This window comes from Cucurbita pepo, chromosome LG19 (genome assembly GCF_002806865.2).
Source record: "Cucurbita pepo subsp. pepo cultivar mu-cu-16 chromosome LG19, ASM280686v2, whole genome shotgun sequence".
Taxonomy (NCBI): Eukaryota; Viridiplantae; Streptophyta; class Magnoliopsida; order Cucurbitales; family Cucurbitaceae; genus Cucurbita; species Cucurbita pepo.
The window spans coordinates 7,935,524-7,953,536 of NC_036656.1; the positions used below are offsets into that span (position 1 = coordinate 7,935,524).

At 38.9% G+C, this 18,013-nt stretch overlaps 4 protein-coding genes, 1 non-coding gene and 1 pseudogene across 7 annotated transcripts; 3 read left to right on the forward strand and 3 right to left on the reverse strand.

The window, feature by feature from the left end:
* Positions 1-128: 128 nt before the first annotated feature.
* Positions 129-1,319, reverse strand: LOC111782114 (annotated as a pseudogene).
* An 853-nt stretch (positions 1,320-2,172) lies between these two features.
* On the forward strand, positions 2,173-4,063 carry LOC111782107 (berberine bridge enzyme-like 4). The gene has a single exon (XM_023662902.1). It carries the CDS (start codon positions 2,188-2,190, stop codon positions 3,808-3,810), a length of 1,623 nt encoding a protein of 540 aa, XP_023518670.1. The 5' UTR covers positions 2,173-2,187; the 3' UTR covers positions 3,811-4,063.
* TRNAV-UAC lies at positions 3,818-3,890 on the forward strand. Its single transcript has one exon. It is a non-coding gene; the product is annotated as a tRNA-Val (tRNA).
* A 649-nt stretch (positions 4,064-4,712) lies between the features above and the next one.
* LOC111782106 (eukaryotic translation initiation factor 3 subunit D-like) lies at positions 4,713-6,742 on the forward strand. Its single transcript, XM_023662900.1, has one exon. It carries the CDS (start codon positions 4,786-4,788, stop codon positions 6,484-6,486), a length of 1,701 nt encoding a protein of 566 aa, XP_023518668.1. The 5' UTR covers positions 4,713-4,785; the 3' UTR covers positions 6,487-6,742.
* A 534-nt stretch (positions 6,743-7,276) lies between these two features.
* Positions 7,277-9,610, reverse strand: LOC111782110 (alpha N-terminal protein methyltransferase 1-like). Of its 3 annotated transcripts, none has more exons than XM_023662906.1 (8): positions 9,215-9,610; positions 8,967-9,025; positions 8,513-8,632; positions 8,291-8,392; positions 8,148-8,202; positions 7,976-8,061; positions 7,803-7,903; positions 7,277-7,544 (listed from the first exon to the last, which is right to left on the reverse strand). In XM_023662906.1, the coding sequence occupies exons 1-8, from the start codon at positions 9,483-9,485 to the stop codon at positions 7,400-7,402; spliced, it is 939 nt and encodes a 312-aa protein (XP_023518674.1). In that variant the 5' UTR covers positions 9,486-9,610; the 3' UTR covers positions 7,277-7,399. The 3 variants fall into 3 exon arrangements, with proteins under 3 accessions (XP_023518674.1, XP_023518673.1, XP_023518675.1); XM_023662905.1 differs by having other exon boundaries at positions 7,976-8,073; XM_023662907.1 differs by having other exon boundaries at positions 7,452-7,544; positions 7,756-7,903; positions 7,976-8,073.
* A 4,843-nt stretch (positions 9,611-14,453) lies between these two features.
* Positions 14,454-17,323, reverse strand: LOC111782108 (probable WRKY transcription factor 35). Its single transcript, XM_023662903.1, has 4 exons — positions 16,684-17,323; positions 16,308-16,599; positions 15,652-15,792; positions 14,454-15,330 (listed from the first exon to the last, which is right to left on the reverse strand). Exons 1-4 carry the CDS (start codon positions 17,000-17,002, stop codon positions 14,703-14,705), a joined length of 1,380 nt encoding a protein of 459 aa, XP_023518671.1. The 5' UTR covers positions 17,003-17,323; the 3' UTR covers positions 14,454-14,702.
* Positions 17,324-18,013: the final 690 nt, after the last annotated feature.

The following is an 18,013-nucleotide window of genomic DNA, read 5'->3' on the forward strand; positions in this document are numbered from 1 at the left end:
GTCGGCTAACTTCTTTTCTCAGCAATTAACTTGTCAATAGATTAAGAGTTGAATGTAAAATCTTGATGGGATTCAAGTTTACTTATTAAAATCTATAATATTTTAAAGAATAATTTTTTGGTGGTCAGCCTGCTAGAACATGTCCATGTTCTTCATTCATTCACAAGAGAATGTGACGAGTTGGGATACTCTGTTCATTTCTGAAGAAATTTTGGGGATGAACCCTGGTCTTCACGTCCACCAATCTCTCAAAGAAATTCCCTTTGAAATACTTCTCCCCATAAACCCTTCCTTCTTCCACGCTCCAATGCCCGCTACTCCCAACGTCAATGTCTCTGTAATTAAGAAAGGCTTCCCTTGGATTCTTGGTTACGTATGGAGTCATCTCTTCGTACATTCTTCTCATCACGTTTATCCTCTTATTCTCTTCCTCCTTCCCTCCTTATAAACAGATTCTCATCCAGCTTCTCTATAACTTCCTGCCATTGCAAAACGACATCTGTTGCTCCTTCTTCAATTGTTCTGTTCACTTTAAAAACCGTCACTGTTGATGGGACTGGAACTAATTTGATCTTCCATGACAGAATGACCCCAAAGCTCCCTCCTCCTCCTCCTCCTCCTCCTCCTCCTCTAATGGCGCAGAATAAATCTTCCCCCACTTGTTGTCTGTTTAGAGTCTTCCCTTTCACATTGACAATCTGAGCATCCAAGATGTTGTCTGTGGAGAGCCCAAACTTCCTCATCAAATTCCCATACCCACCTCCTGAAATATGCCCACCAGTGCCCACCGTTGGGAAAACGCCTCCAGGGAAGCCATGGACGTTGCTCTGATTATCAATGGTGTAGTAAAGTTCCCCCAATGTCGCCCCTGCTTCAACCCAAGCAGTTTCGTTTGGAATATCGACATTGATAGCTCGAAGGTTGAACATGTCGAGGAGGACGAAGGGGTGTTGGGAGACATAGGAGAGGCCTTCATAATCATGGCCGCCACTGCGGATTCTGATCTGAAGTCCAACACGTTTGGCACAAACAACGGTTCATTGAACATGGGATTGGTGTTTGGCTGCAACAATCACTAGGGGTTTTGGGGTTGTGGGGGTCTGAAATCTGAGGTTTCTGATGTAGAAATTGAGGACTGGTAAGAAGGAAGAATTGTTGGGAGTGAAAATGGCGTCAGAAATGGGGAATTGGGGCAGTGAATTGGTGCTTAGACATCGAAGAAAGGTCTGTGGAGCAGAAGCAGAGGATAGCCATGGAGAGAAAATGAAGATGACAGAGAAGAATGTAAAGATTGAAGAAGATGAAAACCCCGTCCCCATTTTTTAAATTGGAATGAGATTGTTTCTGATTTCTTTTTATTTTATTTTATTTTATCTGTATTTTATTTTTTAAATTAAGTTGTTAAGATTGTGCATTTATAGATTTTTTGTTTTTATTTTTAAAGATTAATTTTCAAAAACTTTAATGGGCGGTGAAATTAAAATTCAATTTGGTTGTATTAGGTTAGATAGATACTTCATAATTTTGATTAAATTTTTAGAAAATAAAAAAAAAATTATAGGTTCAAACTTTTTTTTTATTGATTTCATGTTTTATTATATTAGATTAAATTGAATGCTAAATATGAATAATAATTCAACACATCAATAATTAATTTAAATCTTATTATCACATTATACATTTTAATTTAAATTTAAATTCAACGCTTACTTTTTTTAGAATTAGAGTTTAATTTTAATATTAATCTCTAATCAGTTACGTTTTCTTTATTTGTATTACTTTTAATTAAATTGGTTAGGAGAAATTAAGAGATTTTGTTTTTTCTTTTTATAGTTTTAACTGCTTTAAGAAATAAATTTAAACCAAGATTAATGGTGACTCATGTTTAATTCCAACCGTTAAACGTATATTAGCCTCCAGCGTTTACTATAAAGCAGTAAATAATAAATTCCTTTTTAAAATTTTAAAAATACCCTCTTTTTTTTTATATAATTTAAAAAACGTCATTTTAGTTGGTATTAATACACTTCAATAAAAATGTTTATCTACGGTTCTATTTGAGAATATTTTTTAAGTTTTAAAAAAAAATTAATTTAGGCTAAAAAAATACAAAAATTATTAATTTCAAATTCTATATATACTTACACCGTGGAATTTGAAGTGACACAAGGATTAGAAACAGCAAACATGTCGCCTCTTCCTCTGATCCTCCTCCTCTCCCTTCCATTAGCATATTCCTATGAAACAGAGGGATCCCCTGTTCAAAGTTTTGTGGATTGTCTTCCACTTCACGCCTCACCCTCCATCCACGATGTCATCTACACTCCTCAAAACACTTCCTTTTTGTCCATCCTTCAATCTTACAACAGAAACCTCCGATTTGAAACTCCACAAACCCCGAAGCCTGTGCTGATCATCACGCCTCTCGACGCAACCCAAGTCCAAGCCACCATCGCTTGCGCCAACCCCTTGGGGCTCCAGCTCCGAGTGAGGAGCGGCGGCCATGATTACGAGGGCCTCTCTTATCAAGCTCATGTCCCTTTTCTTCTTCTCGACATGTTCAATCTTCGTAAGATTGATATTTACAAGGATGGCTATGATTACGTTGCGTGGATTGAAGCTGGTGCCATTCTGGGCGAGCTTTACCATCGCATTGCCCAATTCAGTCCAAACCTTGCGTTTCCTGGAGGGGTTTGCTTCACCCTCGGCGTTGGAGGTCATTTCAGCGGCGGTGGCTATGGGAATCTCATGAGAAAATATGGGCTTTCGGTTGATAATATTGTGGATGCTTTGTTTGTCGACGCCACTGGGGCTGTTCTTGATCGTAAGTCGATGGGGGAGGATCTTTTTTGGGCTATTAGAGGAGGTGGGGCTGCCAGTTTCGGGGTTGTTATTTCGTGGAAGATCAAATTGGTGTCAGTCCCTGAAACCGTCACGGTTTTCAACGTGAATCTGAGACCAGAACAAGGCGCACTCGATGTGGCTCATCGATGGCAGTTCGTGGCCCCTAATCTGCCAGACGAATTGTTTATAAGACTAATGCATACCGTAGTGGGTTCAACAACTGAAGAAGGGGAGCTCACAGTGCAAGCTTCGTTCGTTGGTTTGTTCTTGGGAACACCCAAATCGCTCATTCCGATCATGAACAAGAATTTCCCTGAGTTGGGTCTGAAGCAAAGCGATTGCCGCGAAGTAAGATGGGTTGAATCCACCATATTTTGGTACAAGGGCCCTATAGGAAGCAACATTGATATTCTGCTTGAAAGACCCAAAAACGGATCCTATTTCTTCAAGGGCAGGTCGGACTATGTGAAGAAGGCGATCTCGAAGGAAGGGATTCGGGGGATATGGCGAACCATGGTCGGATTGAATTCCACCTCATTGGCGATGCAATGGAACCCATACGGCGGAAGAATGTGGGAAATTCCAGAATCTGCAACTCCATTTCCACACAGAGCAGGGAACTTGTATTTGATTCAGTACACGTTGTCGTGGATGAAGCAAGGAATGGAATCCACAAACCATTACATGAACATTTCGAAGAGTTTGTATGAATACATGACTCCATTGGTGTCGAGCTCGCCCAGAGAATCGTTTTTAAATTACAGAGACCTTGGGATTGGGGCGAATCCCAGCACTGAAACCAACTACATGGTTGCTGAAGAATACGGGCGGAAGTATTTCAAGGGGAACTTTGATCGGTTGATGAAAGTGAAGACGATGGTGGATCCTCATAATTTCTTTCGAAACGAACAGAGTATTCCTCCGTTGCCCAAAGAAAGAATGTTTAGTGACCGACATGACTGTTAAGCATATGGTTGCTGTGGTGTAGTGGTTATCACGTTAGTCTTACACACTAAAGGTCCCCAGTTCGATCCTGGGCAGCAACACATATGCTATTTTTTTTTCTCCTTTTTAATTAAAATAACCTTATAAAATTAGAAGGGAAATTAATTGAAAATGCCTAAATATATATGTTTATATGAATATGAAGATTGTAACGTATAACGGAAGGGGGAATAAATAAATGTGTTATTAATAAATTATTTTTGGTTTGTTTTTTTACTATTCCTTTAATGATATTTAATAAAGCAAATGCATGGTGGAGAGCGGTTGAGATTAGGTCAAATTCATACTAAATTAAGGGAACAATATCTCAAACAAATTTCTACTACAAAATGATATTTTAAAAATAAAGAGATAATTACGTCCATCCAAAGTACTAATTAGAACTAAGTAGCTCAAAATTAACAACTAAACTAGACTAATGACTTAATTCTGAGATACCTTAAGCCCTAAAAAGAACAAAGTTTTGTAAGCTTGTAATGTTGTTATTTTTGTATACATAGATATATTGAATGAGTCACACTCCAAGTAATATATATATATATATATATGTTTTAACATAGCAATAAATTAATTCCTACTTTGAATCGAATATGAATAGTTAAACGAATGGTAAATTCATGTTCTGTTGAACATAATGTACCTAAGAGAGAAAAAATGTTTATTTAATACTCATATACTTATAATATATATTTAAGTATTATGACACTTTTGGGAATATTTAATTTATCAAAATACAATAATTGTGAAAATCGTATTGTAGGCACGCGGGACTAAATCGTAATTTTGCATAAGGTTACTCTCTCTTTAGTGAACCAAACACGGGTCTAGGGCTTTTTTTTTTCCTTTTTCTTTTTCATCTGGCCGCCAAATTTGCTGCCGCAGGTACTGCCTTTCCCTCTCTTCTCCCTTTTCCTCAGATCGGAGAAACTGAATCCAATGGTCGGAGGCTTTGAAGTGGGAGCTGTTCCCTACAACCCGGACGGTTGGGGTCCGCCGGAATCGACCGCCACCCTCGCCGCTTCCTCTAACCTCCCTCTCAATGTCCCCTTTGCCCCATTCTCTCGCTCCGATAAGCTTGGTCGGATCGCCGATTGGACTCGAACAATGAATAACCCTGGTCGCCCCAAGGCTGCTTCGGATTCCGTCTTCGATTTCACTAATGACGATTCCTTCCCGGCCAATGCCGACGAGGACATGTCCTTCCGTTTGGTGGATGGAAAGCCTCCTCCGCGCCCCAAATTTGGCCCTAAATGGCGATTCAACCAGCAAAGGACACAGCTACCTCAGCGCCGTGACGAAGAAGTTGAGGCTCGAAAGCGCGAGGCTGAGAAGGAGCGGGCTCGCCGTGACCGTCTTTACAACCTCAACAGGTCCAATGTCAATGCGACCCGTCGTGAAGCTGCTGTCTTCAAATCCTCTGTGGAAATTCAACCAGAATGGAACATGCTTGATCAGATTCCCTTCTCCACTTTCTCGAAGCTGTCCTTCTCTGTTGCTGAGCCCGAAGACCTTCTTCTGTGCGGCGGGCTAGAGTTCTATGATCGAACAAACGACCGAATCACTCCCAAGAACGAGCGCCGTCTTGAGCGCTTCAAGAACCGCAACTTCTTTAAGGTAACTACTACCGACGATCCTGTCATTCGTCGTCTCGCAAATGAGGACAAAGCCACAGTTTTTGCTACCGATGCCATCCTTTCTACCCTTATGTGTGCAACGAGATCGGTTTATTCCTGGGACATTGTGGTTCAACGTGTTGGGAACAAGCTTTTCTTTGATAAGAGGGATGGGTCGCAACTTGATTTGCTTGCTGTCCACGAGACCTCTCAGGAACCCTTGCCAGAGGCGAAGGACGATATCAATTCAGCGTATTCACTGAGTGTCGAAGCTGCTTACATTAATCAGAACTTCTCGCAGCAAGTTTTAGTTAGGGACGGAAATAAGGTGGCCTTTGACGAGCCAAACCCATTTGCAAATGAGGGAGAGGAGGTCGCTTCAGTTGCTTACAGGTACAGGAGGTGGAAACTTGATGATGACATGTATCTTGTAGCCAGGTGCGAGGTTCAAAGTGTTATGGAGGTTAATAAGCAGAGATCATTCTTGACTTTGAATGCTCTTAATGAATTTGATCCCAAGTATTCAGGTGTCGATTGGAGGCAGAAATTGGAGACTCAGAGGGGTGCTGTTTTGGCCACAGAGTTGAAGAACAATGCCAATAAATTGGCAAAATGGACAGCTCAAGCCTTATTGGCTAGCGCAGATATGATGAAGTTGGGGTATGTCTCTAGGGTTCATCCTCGAGATCACTTCAACCATGTCATCTTAGCCGTGGTTGGGTATAAACCGAAGGATTTTGCAGCTCAAATTAACTTAAATACGTCTAACATGTGGGGTATTGTCAAATCCATCGTGGATTTGTGCATGAAATTGAATGAAGGTAAGTATGTTTTGGTTAAGGACCCATCCAAACCACAGGTTAGGATCTATGAGGTTCCTGCGGATGCATTTGAGAATGACTATGTTGAGGAGCCACTGGCTGAGGAGGACCAAGTGCAACCTCCAGGAGAAGATGAAAATGGCGCAACTGCTAATGCGGGGACTGATGATGCCGCCGAGAAGGTTGATGCTGTTCAAGCTTAAGGCTGCCGCATTCATTGCTGTCTTTCCAAACTTGCTCGGTGATGTTAAAATCTTGACCTTTTGTGTCTTTTTACGTTCTTCCTTTTTCTGAGAATTGTTATTTGTATTGGTTTTGGATTCCGGCAAGCATAATATGACACATTGCTCGAGTAACTGTCACTCGTTTAAACGTTTTATTAGCACAGCTCATTATGCTTTCATCAAAGTTTTGAACACGAGTTCTTTTCGATATATTCTATTGAGTTATGGACGTATAGATTCTTCTCTTGTTATGCTTGTCGATTCTAGTTTCCAATTATGTTAGTCTGTTTGATTGGGATAAATAAAGGATTTGATATTCATCTACATTTACCTTCTGATTGTGGAACGTGGGCTTAGCTTAGTAGCTGCTTGCTTCTGAAAAATGGGCTAATTTGTGTTTCTACTCTCGACTATTTCACTCGCCCGCACACACACCTATCATTACACTTTTGCTTGTTTCTCCAACCCTTCCCTTGAAGGGGAGGGGTTGGAGAAAGAGAAGGGATCAGCTGAAAATTTTGTTAAAGTAGAGATCGAAACGACAGTTCAAATGGTAAATTGCTATGGCGAATGAGAGAGACTAGAGCTTTACCGATCATCTATTCAGGTATACAAGCTCTATGTACTTCTGCATCATTCACTGTTGAAAATGATTGCTAGTCATAGGAGTTCTAATATATGATATCAGTTTTGTTATTTTCCTACTTGTTTCGTTTTCACCAATTTCATGCACATACTTGCAAGTTGAATTTTATGTGAAAATGAAGACGTCGAACTTGTAGGGCAGCGGTCGCCCATATCAGAACTCTGATAAATAAAGTATCAGTGTATCAAATCTGTTCATTAACATAAAAAGATATGAAGGATGGAAACTTTCAGCAACAAGGCACTACTATGTAATGCACAGTGCTTTAAGATGCCAACGGGAAAGGGGTTTGGGATAGATGGCAGCAGCAGTGGCATTCCCTTGCATGCATGAAAAACGAGAAGCTCCATGTTTCCAGTTCATTCTAGTACGGATTTGCACGTTAAGTGGCCTACCAGACAAAATGAATACAACTCGGAATTAAAAATATAGACATTAACCAAAGAAACTTTTCTATTTTTTTTTTTTTTTTGTTGTTAAGAAACCAATCTCTAAAACAACCAGGGGAGGATTCAACAATCAAAGACACAAAAATATGGTATCTGTACATAGAAATATAAGGTTGAAAAGTAACCCAACACAAAGGTGTATCTATTGCGTACTGATTCATTGAGAGAAAGGAGAGTAATGGGGTGAAGAAGCTCCTCACTTGGTTTGTTCTCTTTTGGTGCGAGAAATCCTGTTGGGCGCCTCTGTAGTTAATGCATACATCTTCACAGGAAATAGTTCTTGGGGAAATCCCGTTTGGTCCTAAAAACCATTAACAATAAAGGCAAGCTATTAAGTTAGTAAGTGATATAGGAGGAATTATTGTGAGTTTACCCTTGATTTATATGCGTAGAGTCCGCAGTGGTGGAATAGATCTTTATAGTATACATCCGATCTTGTGATGCTTCTATCTTCTTTATCTAATATAAATCCTGCAACACTTTCATTTTTTATCTTCACCTATAATAATTCATAAATAAATAAAAGAATTGCAAAAGGAAAGTACCAGATTTTGCAATGTTTTCCTTAAGAATGAAAATTCCACCAGCTTTTAGACCCAACTGGAAGTAATGAATGGGTTAGAGCCAAAAATAGGTCATAAGTTCACCAAAATAGGTCATAGCTTCACCAAAATAGGTCATACCTTACCTTGGCTCTTCTAAAGAATGAGATAAAGTCGTCATCAGTGAGATGCCCGATACACCACTGAACCCAAATAACATCATATCTGCCTGCATCTGGCGTGAATTCCTAGCAGTAGAATACAACTTGGATCCATTAAGAAGGGACAGAGACTTGCACCAAAAACCAAATCAACAAGAGCTTGGGCATACACAAGTCACAATAACAATTAAATGTGAAACACATTACCTGTAGAGGCACACAAAAGAAGTTAGCGGGTTTGTGAATATCAGAGGCACCATTACTTTCTGGAGCCAAGCTTTGACGGGCAGCCTCTAGAAAATGTGATACAGGTTCAACAAGATCAACCTAAGACACACGAAATATACTTTCTGTAAGACTCAATATATATGCCTACACAATGTTAGATCAAAGGATTTAAAAGTAAGCAGATTACAAATTAAACTACAAATGCCCCAAACTGAATAATTTGTTACACAGTGTAGGCAGTAAGAAAATTGCTACCAGAATCTTATTGTTTTCAATCATTTGGTTCGAGCTGTCTGATGAGATTACACAACCCAAACACCAAAGAAATCATCATTCCGTAAATGTTACTTACTACACAAAAACCCAAGATGGGCAGACAAAAAGCAAGAACGTAACAAGGCAGGAACAAAAGAAGTAACTAATATAACCTTACCTCGTTGAAATATCTGATAAGAAGATTCTTCGTGACTCTTCCAATACCAGAACCACAATCTGCAATACCAACTCTACCATTAATTAAACTACAAGCTACCACTACAAAACTCATCATATACGTTAAAAAAAGAAAAACGAACTCGAGTAGGAATATACATAAAATTCCAAGAAAAGAAGTAGAGCAGTCATAAACTAGAGTCTCGAATCAAAAAGACTTCAGAAATTAGTATTATTAACCAAACATACCAAGAGCCACAAGGGGGCGGTCTTTCCCAGCAAAAGGGAAACGTTCGGCCAAAATGGATTTGAGAAAGACTTCACTGCCCATGATATCAGTGTCATTAACATAGCCATAGCCGCCCAAGACGCCGTCTACCGATGCGTCTAAACCTTGCCAGTACCCTAAGCCTTCGCGATACCATTGGGTGCGCTTGGTGGGGTTTCCAACCTGCTCCATCCACATCTCTTCTGCATTCTTGAATTCGTGGCCGTCTGTATCAGCACCACTCACGTCCATTGGCTAAGGCGTGGAGCCCCGTCTCTGAACTCCCGCCCTCTGATTTTCTTTCCTTCCTTGCTTCGTTTAGCTTGTGGGAATTATGAACACAGTTTCCAGCTGAGGAAATGAAAGCAACTGTGTGATTGTTATAAACTTTGAGTTCTGTTGAATTACTTCAGCTATTTACAAAGATAAACCCAATTCGGCGTTTGGTTATCCACCATGAACGATATAGTAAACTAAGAGCCCAACACAAACATGCGGAGATATGGGCTTCGGACTTAAATACTGGCCCAATTCAACTATAAATGGCTAGGCTCAAGTCAACTATAAAAGGTAGGTCCCAATAAACATAACGTAGGCTCGGCTTAATTGAACTATAACGGCTGGGCCCAAGTCAGCAATCACTAACTAGACATAATTCAGGTACAAAATGCTAGGCCCAATTCAACTAGAAATGGCTCGGCCCAGTTTTAATAAAACGCAAGGGCCCAATTCAACAATAAAGACAGGCCCCTATTCAACAATAAAGGCTCAGCCCAGTTCAACTATAAATCTCCCGACCAAATTCAACTATAAATGTCCCGGCCCAATTCTACTATAAAATCTCGGCCCAGTTCAACTATAAATCGCTCGGCCGAATTCAGCTATAACGGCTCAGCCCGATTCACCAATAAACGGCCCAGCCCAATTGAATTCTAAAAGGCCTGGCCCAATTAACCAATAAAGCCTCGGCCCAATTAAACTTTAGAGGCGGGGCCCAAATAACCTATGAAGACTCGGCACAATTTAGTTGTAAAACGCTTGGACCAATTCAACTATAAACTGACAGGCCCAATACAGGTATAAAATACTGGACCCAAACCACTATAAATGACTTGGCCCAATCGAACTATAAAGGCTGGGCCCAATACAACAAAAACACCAGGCCCAATTCAACTATTAATGGGAGGCCCAATTCCACTATAAATGGCTCGGCCACATAAAACTATATCGGCTTGGCCCAATACGACAATAATGGTTCGGCCCAATTCAAATATAAAAGCTTGGCCCAATTTAACTACAAAATCTGGTCCCAATTCAGTTAAAATGGCTCGGCCCAATTGATCTATAAAGGCCTGGCCCAATTCAACAAAAAAATGACCGGCCCAATTCAACTATTAATGCTAGGCCCAACTCCACTATAAATCGCTCGGGTCAATACAGCTATAACGGCTGGGCCCAATACAACTAGAATGGTTCGGCCCAATTCAACTTTAAAGTCGAGGCCCAATTGAACTGTAAAACTAGGCCCAAATTCAACTATGAAAGGCTCGGCCCAGTTAAACAATAAAGGCGAGGCCCAATTTAATCGACAATTGAATTATAAATGGCCCGGCCCAATTGAACTGTAAAGGCTGGGCCGAATTAAACAAAATACGCCCGGCCCGATTTAACCATTAATAGGCCCAATTCATCTATAAATGTTTCGGCCCAATTCATCTATAAATGGTTCGGCCCAATACAACTATAACGGCTCGGTCCATTACAACTATAATGGTTCGGCCCAATTCAACTCTAAAGGCTTGGTCCAATACAACTAGAAGTGGCTCGGCCCAATTGAAATAGAAAGGATGGGCCAAATTCAACTATAAATGGTTCGGCCCAATTCAACTAAAAAGGCATGTCCCAATTCAATTGGCCCAATTGAATTATTAATGGCTCGGCCCAAAAGAACTAAAAGGCCGGGCCCAATTCAACAATAAAACGCTCGGCCCAATTTAACTATTAATGCTGGGCCCAATTGCGCCATAAATGGCATGGCCCAATACAACTATAACGGCTGGGTCCAATACAAGTATTATGGTTCGCCCCAATTTTAGTATACAGCTAGGCCCAATACAATTAGAAAGGCTAGGCCCAATTCAATTATAAAGGCTAGGTGTGATTCGGTTTTAAATGGTTTGGCCCAATTGAACGATAAAGGTGGGCCCAATTCAAACAATAAACGGCTTGGCCCAATTCAACAATAAACGGCTTGGCCCAATTCAACAATAAACGGCTTGGCCCAATTTAACTATTAAGGCTAGGCCCAATTCAACTATAAATTGCTCGGCTCAATTTAACTATGAATAGCTCGGTCCAGATGAACTATATAGGTTGGGCCCAATTTAACTTTAAATGGCTAAGTCCATATGAACTTTAAACGCTTGGCCCAATTCAACTTATAAAAGCGCGGCCCAATTTAAATATAATGGCTAGGCCCAATTGAACAATAAAAAGCTGGTCCAGTTCAATTATAAAAGTTAGGGCCCAATTCAACTATAAATGGCTTGGCCCTATTCAAGTATAAAAGGCTGGGCTTAATTCATTTATAATTGGCTGGGCCCATCCGATAACGTAAATGACAGAAACCTTAAACTAGGACCCGTCTAATTACTTTTTAACTTTATTAATTAGGGCATATGGGCCCCTCCCCCACCCAGTCCGTTCCAACTTCTATTTACTCCCTCTACGTTCTTTTCAAATAGGATTATAATTCAATTCATTAAAATATTACATCTTCCACACGAGTTATTCAAATTTTGACTCTCTATATTGTTGAATTATTTATTATTTCTTTCATCTTCCTCGTTTATAATGTAATTATAAGAGAACTTTTCTCCCTTGTTAACACATCCCTTTAGTTTTACGGGATTCTACGTGCCCCATTTTTCTTAAATTAGAGCACAAACTAGTGATACTTTTGGTAACTGAACTCTCATCATTTAGGGGTGCAACACTTCACTGCTTTACCTAACAACACAACACTTAGTTGGTAAATCAAAATCAAGAGTATTTAATCAAAGCAAACATGGATTATATAATTAATGGAGATGGATGCAACACATTAAAGCCTTGGCCCCCACTTGAATCACCTTAATATTAAAAATAATATGAAAATGATTTTTGTTTTATATATATCAATATAACCTCCAACTCAAATCATGTTTCATGTGCACACATTTAATTATTAGGGTAATTACAAAACTAAACCTTCCTTCAACTATATTTAAATATCATAAATATCTTATCTCTTAAATTAGGTTTGAATTTAGGTTTGAATTGACAAAAAATCTATTATGTTAATTTACCACACTAAACAACTATTGCGTTCGATTGACAGGGAAACACATAAGATATTAATCTTCGTAACGACTGTGACATGGAAACAATATCTACTAGCATTTTAGTATGGGAATGATGATTATTATAGGAATGATGATTATTAAGAAATTTAGGTGAATAAAAGTTTATGTAAATATATGGTTTGGTGATGAGTAAACTCCATTTCAATCTTTTCAAATCATGGGAACAGTCACTCCCATCATCCTACTTGCACAAACCCATTTTCATCCAAAACCCATTTTCATCCAAAACCCATTTTCATCCAAAACCCATAATGCCTCTAAATCCCATCAATCAACCAACCAAAATACACAAATTCCACTTTAAAAATATATCACTATATTCATCTTTTTTTGGGATCATTTCTTTTTTTGCTTTAGCTTTTGAAGTGACTTTGATGGAAAGAGAGTGAATTTTTTTACTAAGTTTGATGGATTTGACTAAACTAAGTGTCACTATTCCCTTCCTCAATATATAACCTAAAGTTCATGTATATAATGACCAAGAATCATAAGCACACAGTTCCAAATGTTTCCAACAAAAATCACCCTAATTTTCATTTTTCACATTTGTTTCTCTCTTAGATAAAGATAGGATTTAGTTAAATATAAATGATTCAGTTAAATATAAATGGTGACTTTTAATCTCTGAGAGAGACTAAAGTTGTCAACCCACAGTTACATATATAGTTAAAGCAGGCCAACCCAAGCATGCTTCTTTAGTCATCATATCATGCTGCTAAATCTCCATTGAATAGACCCCTCCTCAGATTCATTATTAAAAAAAAAATTATCTTAAATCTACCCTCAAACAAATGCTCTTGGGGTAACTTGTTCGTGAGATACCACATCGCTTGGAGAGGGAAACGACGTTCCTTATAAAGGTGTGGAAACCTCATTCTCCTCTCCCTAATAAACACATTTTAAAATATAAGGCTGACAACGATACGTAACGAGTAACAATGGACAATATCTGTTAGCGATGGATTTAGAATGTTACATTGTTTGTCTATGGTTTCATGGATTCTATGGACTCTCCATATTTGTATAAACATATGATATTGTCTACTTTAAAACTATACTCACCTCATCTCGATTTCATTGCTAGAACATCTCTATCTGGAACAACGTTTGCATTTTTATCGTATAATATCGTTTTGTAGATGTATTTATGTACTCTAATTGATATGTTAGCATAGGATGTCAAATATGAGGGAGTTAGGTCGACGTGCAGAGGTGATCTTGCTCAAAATTATGTGATTTTGTACCGCATGCAAGATGACGCATACCCCAAACTGAGAAGATTGCAAAGATATTTGTATTAAGCTAATGAACTACGCTCATACAAATACAAAAATGAAGTGAAGAAGAAGAAAAAAAAAACCAAATAACTCAAAGCATGCTTCCTTTCTTTAACACTCTTTTCGACATCCATGTGATAAGACTGATAAGAAAATTCAATCTTTAGTAAAAGAAAGAAGAAAAAAAAGGGAGGGGTTAAAATTTAAGCATGGAAAACAAGGGTTGGGCCACATGATGATACGGGGGATTGAATAATTTATCCCACTTTAAAAGAAAGATGTTAAGGGGCAGTCCCATCATTATACCAATTCCCTCACTGAGCTTTCCAATCATGTCCCCGATTCATGTACTTGTTCGCACTGTTCACACCTTCTGTTCCTCAACCTTTCTGTCCCATCTCACGCCAATATTCCAAAAACTCCCTGTGGGGACTCGTTTTTTTCCCCTCCCCTCTAAGCTTAATTAACAAACAAAACAAATCACCTTTCCTTACAATAAATACCCTGTACACCTAATTTAAGCAATAAATACCAAAAAATTTCCAAAAGGGTTTTGGTGGATCCATCGGTCCTAGTTTTAAATTTTATTCTCCAAATCCAATATCCAACGATGATGATTAAATCACGTGTGTACNTTTTTTTTTTTTTTTTTTTTTTTTTTTTTTTTTGAAGATTTTGTGCACCCATATAATTTACTGGAGGAGGAAAAAGGAAAAGAAAAGAAAATGTTGATGAATATACGGCGGAGAGGGAGTTGATTTAATGATCTTCCTTGTGGGTTGGTTTGTTTAATAAAAACCTCTCTTGCTACCAGTTGGCGGTTCCTGAAATGAATGGTTGTTGTCTTCAGCTGCCCAATCGAAGAGATTATTGAATGCAACGACGTCGTCCAAGCCGCCGGATCCTTGGGTTTGGTGTAATTGTTGGGGTTGAGTGAACAAGAGATTTGAAGGGTCAGTCCCTAATTCCTCCAAATCTGCAAAAAAATCATCACTTTGATTGTGATGGACAGCCATTGCCATTGCCATTGCCTCCCTATATGGAAACCCTTCAGCTTCTGTTGCAAAGGGTTTCTGAATCTCCTGAGGAGGCTCTTGTTTGACATGATTGGAGGTTGCTGAGGATCTTGCTCCATTATTGTCATTGTTGTTTGGATGTTGGTTGTTGTTTTGTGGTCCCTCTGGAGCTGTTGTTGGCTTTTGAGGGAGAGATGCGGAGGAAAGTGTTGAGGAATTGGGCGTGTTGTTTTTTGATTGTTGGGACCTTGAAGAGCCTGCTAGAGCATTTCTTTGCGTTGGCCATGGATGGTTGTGCTCAGATGTGTATGTAATCACCAACATGTTGGGATCTGTTCTACTTCTTTCCACTTGTTTTCTGGCTGAACAACCCTTTGAGCTGCTGCATCTATAATACCCCCTGAATGGTTCAAAATTATGACAACACTATCATACTATCTTAAATCACCTCTCAATCAACTAATTGAGTTGTACTAATTTGTTAAGCATCAGCACCACTCCTTTCGGATCCTTGGAACAGAGGCAACGACGAATTAAAGAAAGTAAATGAATGTGATTCCCAAGAAAACAAAGGTAAGTAAGTAACATTGAACATAAATTAAGAGGGGAAAGGGGGGAAAAAGAAGGTTAAACTTGGTATTGCTAAGTTTAGAGATGGAATTGAATTGATGAAGAGAAGTGAGACATAATATGTAACATAAATTAAAAAGAAAGGAGATACCTAGGATATGGAGAACCTTTGATTGGTTTCTGACCATATTTCCTCCAAGCCCACAGATCAGAAGGAATAACTTCCCCATTAGGACGGCTAGTGGCAGCCACTGGAGCAGGAACACAGACCACCTTCCTTGCTTGGCTCTTCCTAAACAAAATTAAAGACACAACAAACAACGCCTCAAAACCTCATCATCATCAATTTTCCTTTTTGTTTGGGGGATTGTGATTTGTGTAAGGGGAGGGGGAGAGGGGGAGAAGCAACTGAAAGGGACTGCATATACAGAAAAGAGGACCAAAATTCACACAAACAACAGTTCGCAGGTGGGTTTTGGGAGCATCCAAAATAAAAATTTTTAAAATAAGAAAAAAAAAAAGTTGGCCTCTGAAAGCAACTATACAATGAAAGCCAAGGCTGTAGCATTCTCACCCTTCATTACAACAACCCTTCTAAATTTCCCATCAAAACATTATATATATATATATATGTACACACAACTTATTCACAACCCTTCACACTCTGCAACCAATCTAATGAATTAAACCCTTTTCTTTTTTTTTTTTTTGGGATAAATTTAAAGCTAAACCCTATTTAATGTTAGGTTCCATTGTCATAAAAATGTAGAGTAGTTTTAATAGCTGAAACGGTTAAGAGTAAATTACCTTCGCTTGATTCCAGGTGGGTTTGTAGGAGAAGAGATCTGAAGGGCGGAGGGGTGTAGGTCAGAATTAATAGGAGGAATGAATGGGGAATTGCAATTGGGAATTAACAAAGGGGAATCACAAGGAGATGCTGAAATTGGGAATTTGTTTGGAATTGTTGGTGGCGGTGGAGAGATCTGAAGCATGCGAGAGAAGATATTGGAAGGCCTTTTCATAACCTCATCTTCACCAACAAAAACACTTCCACCGCATCCACTTTTGTCCTCTAAATTGCCACCACCATGCAAAAAACCTGGATTATTATGATGATGATTATTATGATTATTATTATTATTGTTAACTGAAGAAGAAGATGAAGAGAAATTGCAATTATTACCACAAATATCCAGCTCTTGAAAGAGAGGATCTCTCATGGGCGCAGCAGCGCAAAATGGATCCCCAAAGCTGTATTGTTGATGGTCTCTTGCAGCAGCTTGGTCTTGTAATTGTGAAGAAGAAGAAGAAGAAGAAGAAGAAGAAGAAGAAGAAGAAGAGGAAGAGGAAGAGGAAGAAGAGAAATTCATGGGCATTTCGGATGAAAATATCCAGTCGGATGAAAAGGGGTCTTCTGTTTTGCAACCAAAATTGGTTCTTGATCCTCTCACAATATCAGTCAAGTCACCTTGCAAATTCTCCATCTCAAACAAGCTACACATACTTCTCTCAATCCCACTCTACAACAAAATCATCAACACCCAACGCCCAAACCCTTCATTTTTCTCTCTGGGGTTTGATTTTTGTTCTTCCTCTCTCGTATAGGCAGTAAGCTAAGAAGAGCTGCTGCTGATTTTGGTTATTAGGCTTCCATGAAAGGCACACACAAAACAGGCTTTAAAGGCCATTTTTATGGCTCTAAAACAAACAAAAATTGAGACTTGAAAGCTTTTGGGGAGAGAGCCAGAGAGCCAGAGAGAGAGAGAGAGAGAGAGAGAGAGAGAGAAAGTCGCTGACTTTTAACACAAATTATAGCTCTTCTATTCTACATTGAGGAGAGTGGAGGAAACAATTTAAACTTAAACAAATAAAGGTGGCAGAACAAAACATATTTAATTATATCTTTTCGTGGATTTACTTTAATCACCAAGATGGACTTATTTAATTACAAAAGGGAATTCAGCTGCGTGTGGACTCATATAATCACTGGGTCAAACCTCTATAATCTTTAATTAACAATCATTTAACTTTTTTAATCTCTCTCTCTCTCTCTTATCTTACACGCAAACCCTTAATTAAAGTTGAGAGCTTTCAACCAAAAAAAAAAAAGTGTGCTTTTTGATAACTAAGTGAGCTGTGTTGAGAAGGACAATTCTCATCAAACGGTTCGTTTTATGTCCTTTTTGTGTTTTACCCTTTTGCACCCGTTTGAATGGTAGATGTTTGACACGTATTTTTTCGATTAAGGCATAGATTTTATAAGAATGCGATTTCAATGTTGTTGAAAAATAAAGAACCAAAACGTACAATTATTTTATGAGAATCGTTCTACCACCAACTCGATCGTTCGTGTGCTCGAGCAAATGGGAGAAAAATAGTTCTTGTGGATGCACCCAAATCAAAATGGGTTAGAGACGTAGATTTTGAAAATTTGAAGAAACGACAGTATCCTTTGCACTAGAAGTGTTTCACTATAGTTCCCCACTTCCCATCTTTCTTTTTAAACCGATGTA

What these genes read in the sequence shown, in the direction of transcription:
- LOC111782107 (XM_023662902.1), top strand. Translation starts at nt 2,188, where the DNA reads ATGTCGCCTCTTCCTCTGATCCTCCTCCTCTCCCTTCCATTAGCATAT.
- LOC111782106 (XM_023662900.1), top strand. Translation starts at nt 4,786, where the DNA reads ATGGTCGGAGGCTTTGAAGTGGGAGCTGTTCCCTACAACCCGGACGGT.
- LOC111782110 (XM_023662905.1), bottom strand. Translation starts at nt 9,485, where the DNA reads ATGGACGTGAGTGGTGCTGATACAGACGGCCACGAATTCAAGAATGCA. An exon ending in GGAAAACATTGCAAAATCTG is followed by an intron (nt 8,074 to 8,147) that starts GTACTTTCCTTT and finishes AAAGTGTTGCAG; the next exon opens with GATTTATATTAGATAAAGAA. An exon ending in TCTACGCATATAAATCAAGG is followed by an intron (nt 7,904 to 7,975) that starts GTAAACTCACAA and finishes AATGGTTTTTAG; the next exon opens with GACCAAACGGGATTTCCCCA.
- LOC111782108 (XM_023662903.1), bottom strand. Translation starts at nt 17,002, where the DNA reads ATGTGTAGCTTGTTTGAGATGGAGAATTTGCAAGGTGACTTGACTGAT. An exon ending in CCACCTGGAATCAAGCGAAG is followed by an intron (nt 15,793 to 16,307) that starts GTAATTTACTCT and finishes AATTTTGTTTAG; the next exon opens with GAAGAGCCAAGCAAGGAAGG. An exon ending in AAAGGTTCTCCATATCCTAG is followed by an intron (nt 15,331 to 15,651) that starts GTATCTCCTTTC and finishes TGAACCATTCAG; the next exon opens with GGGGTATTATAGATGCAGCA.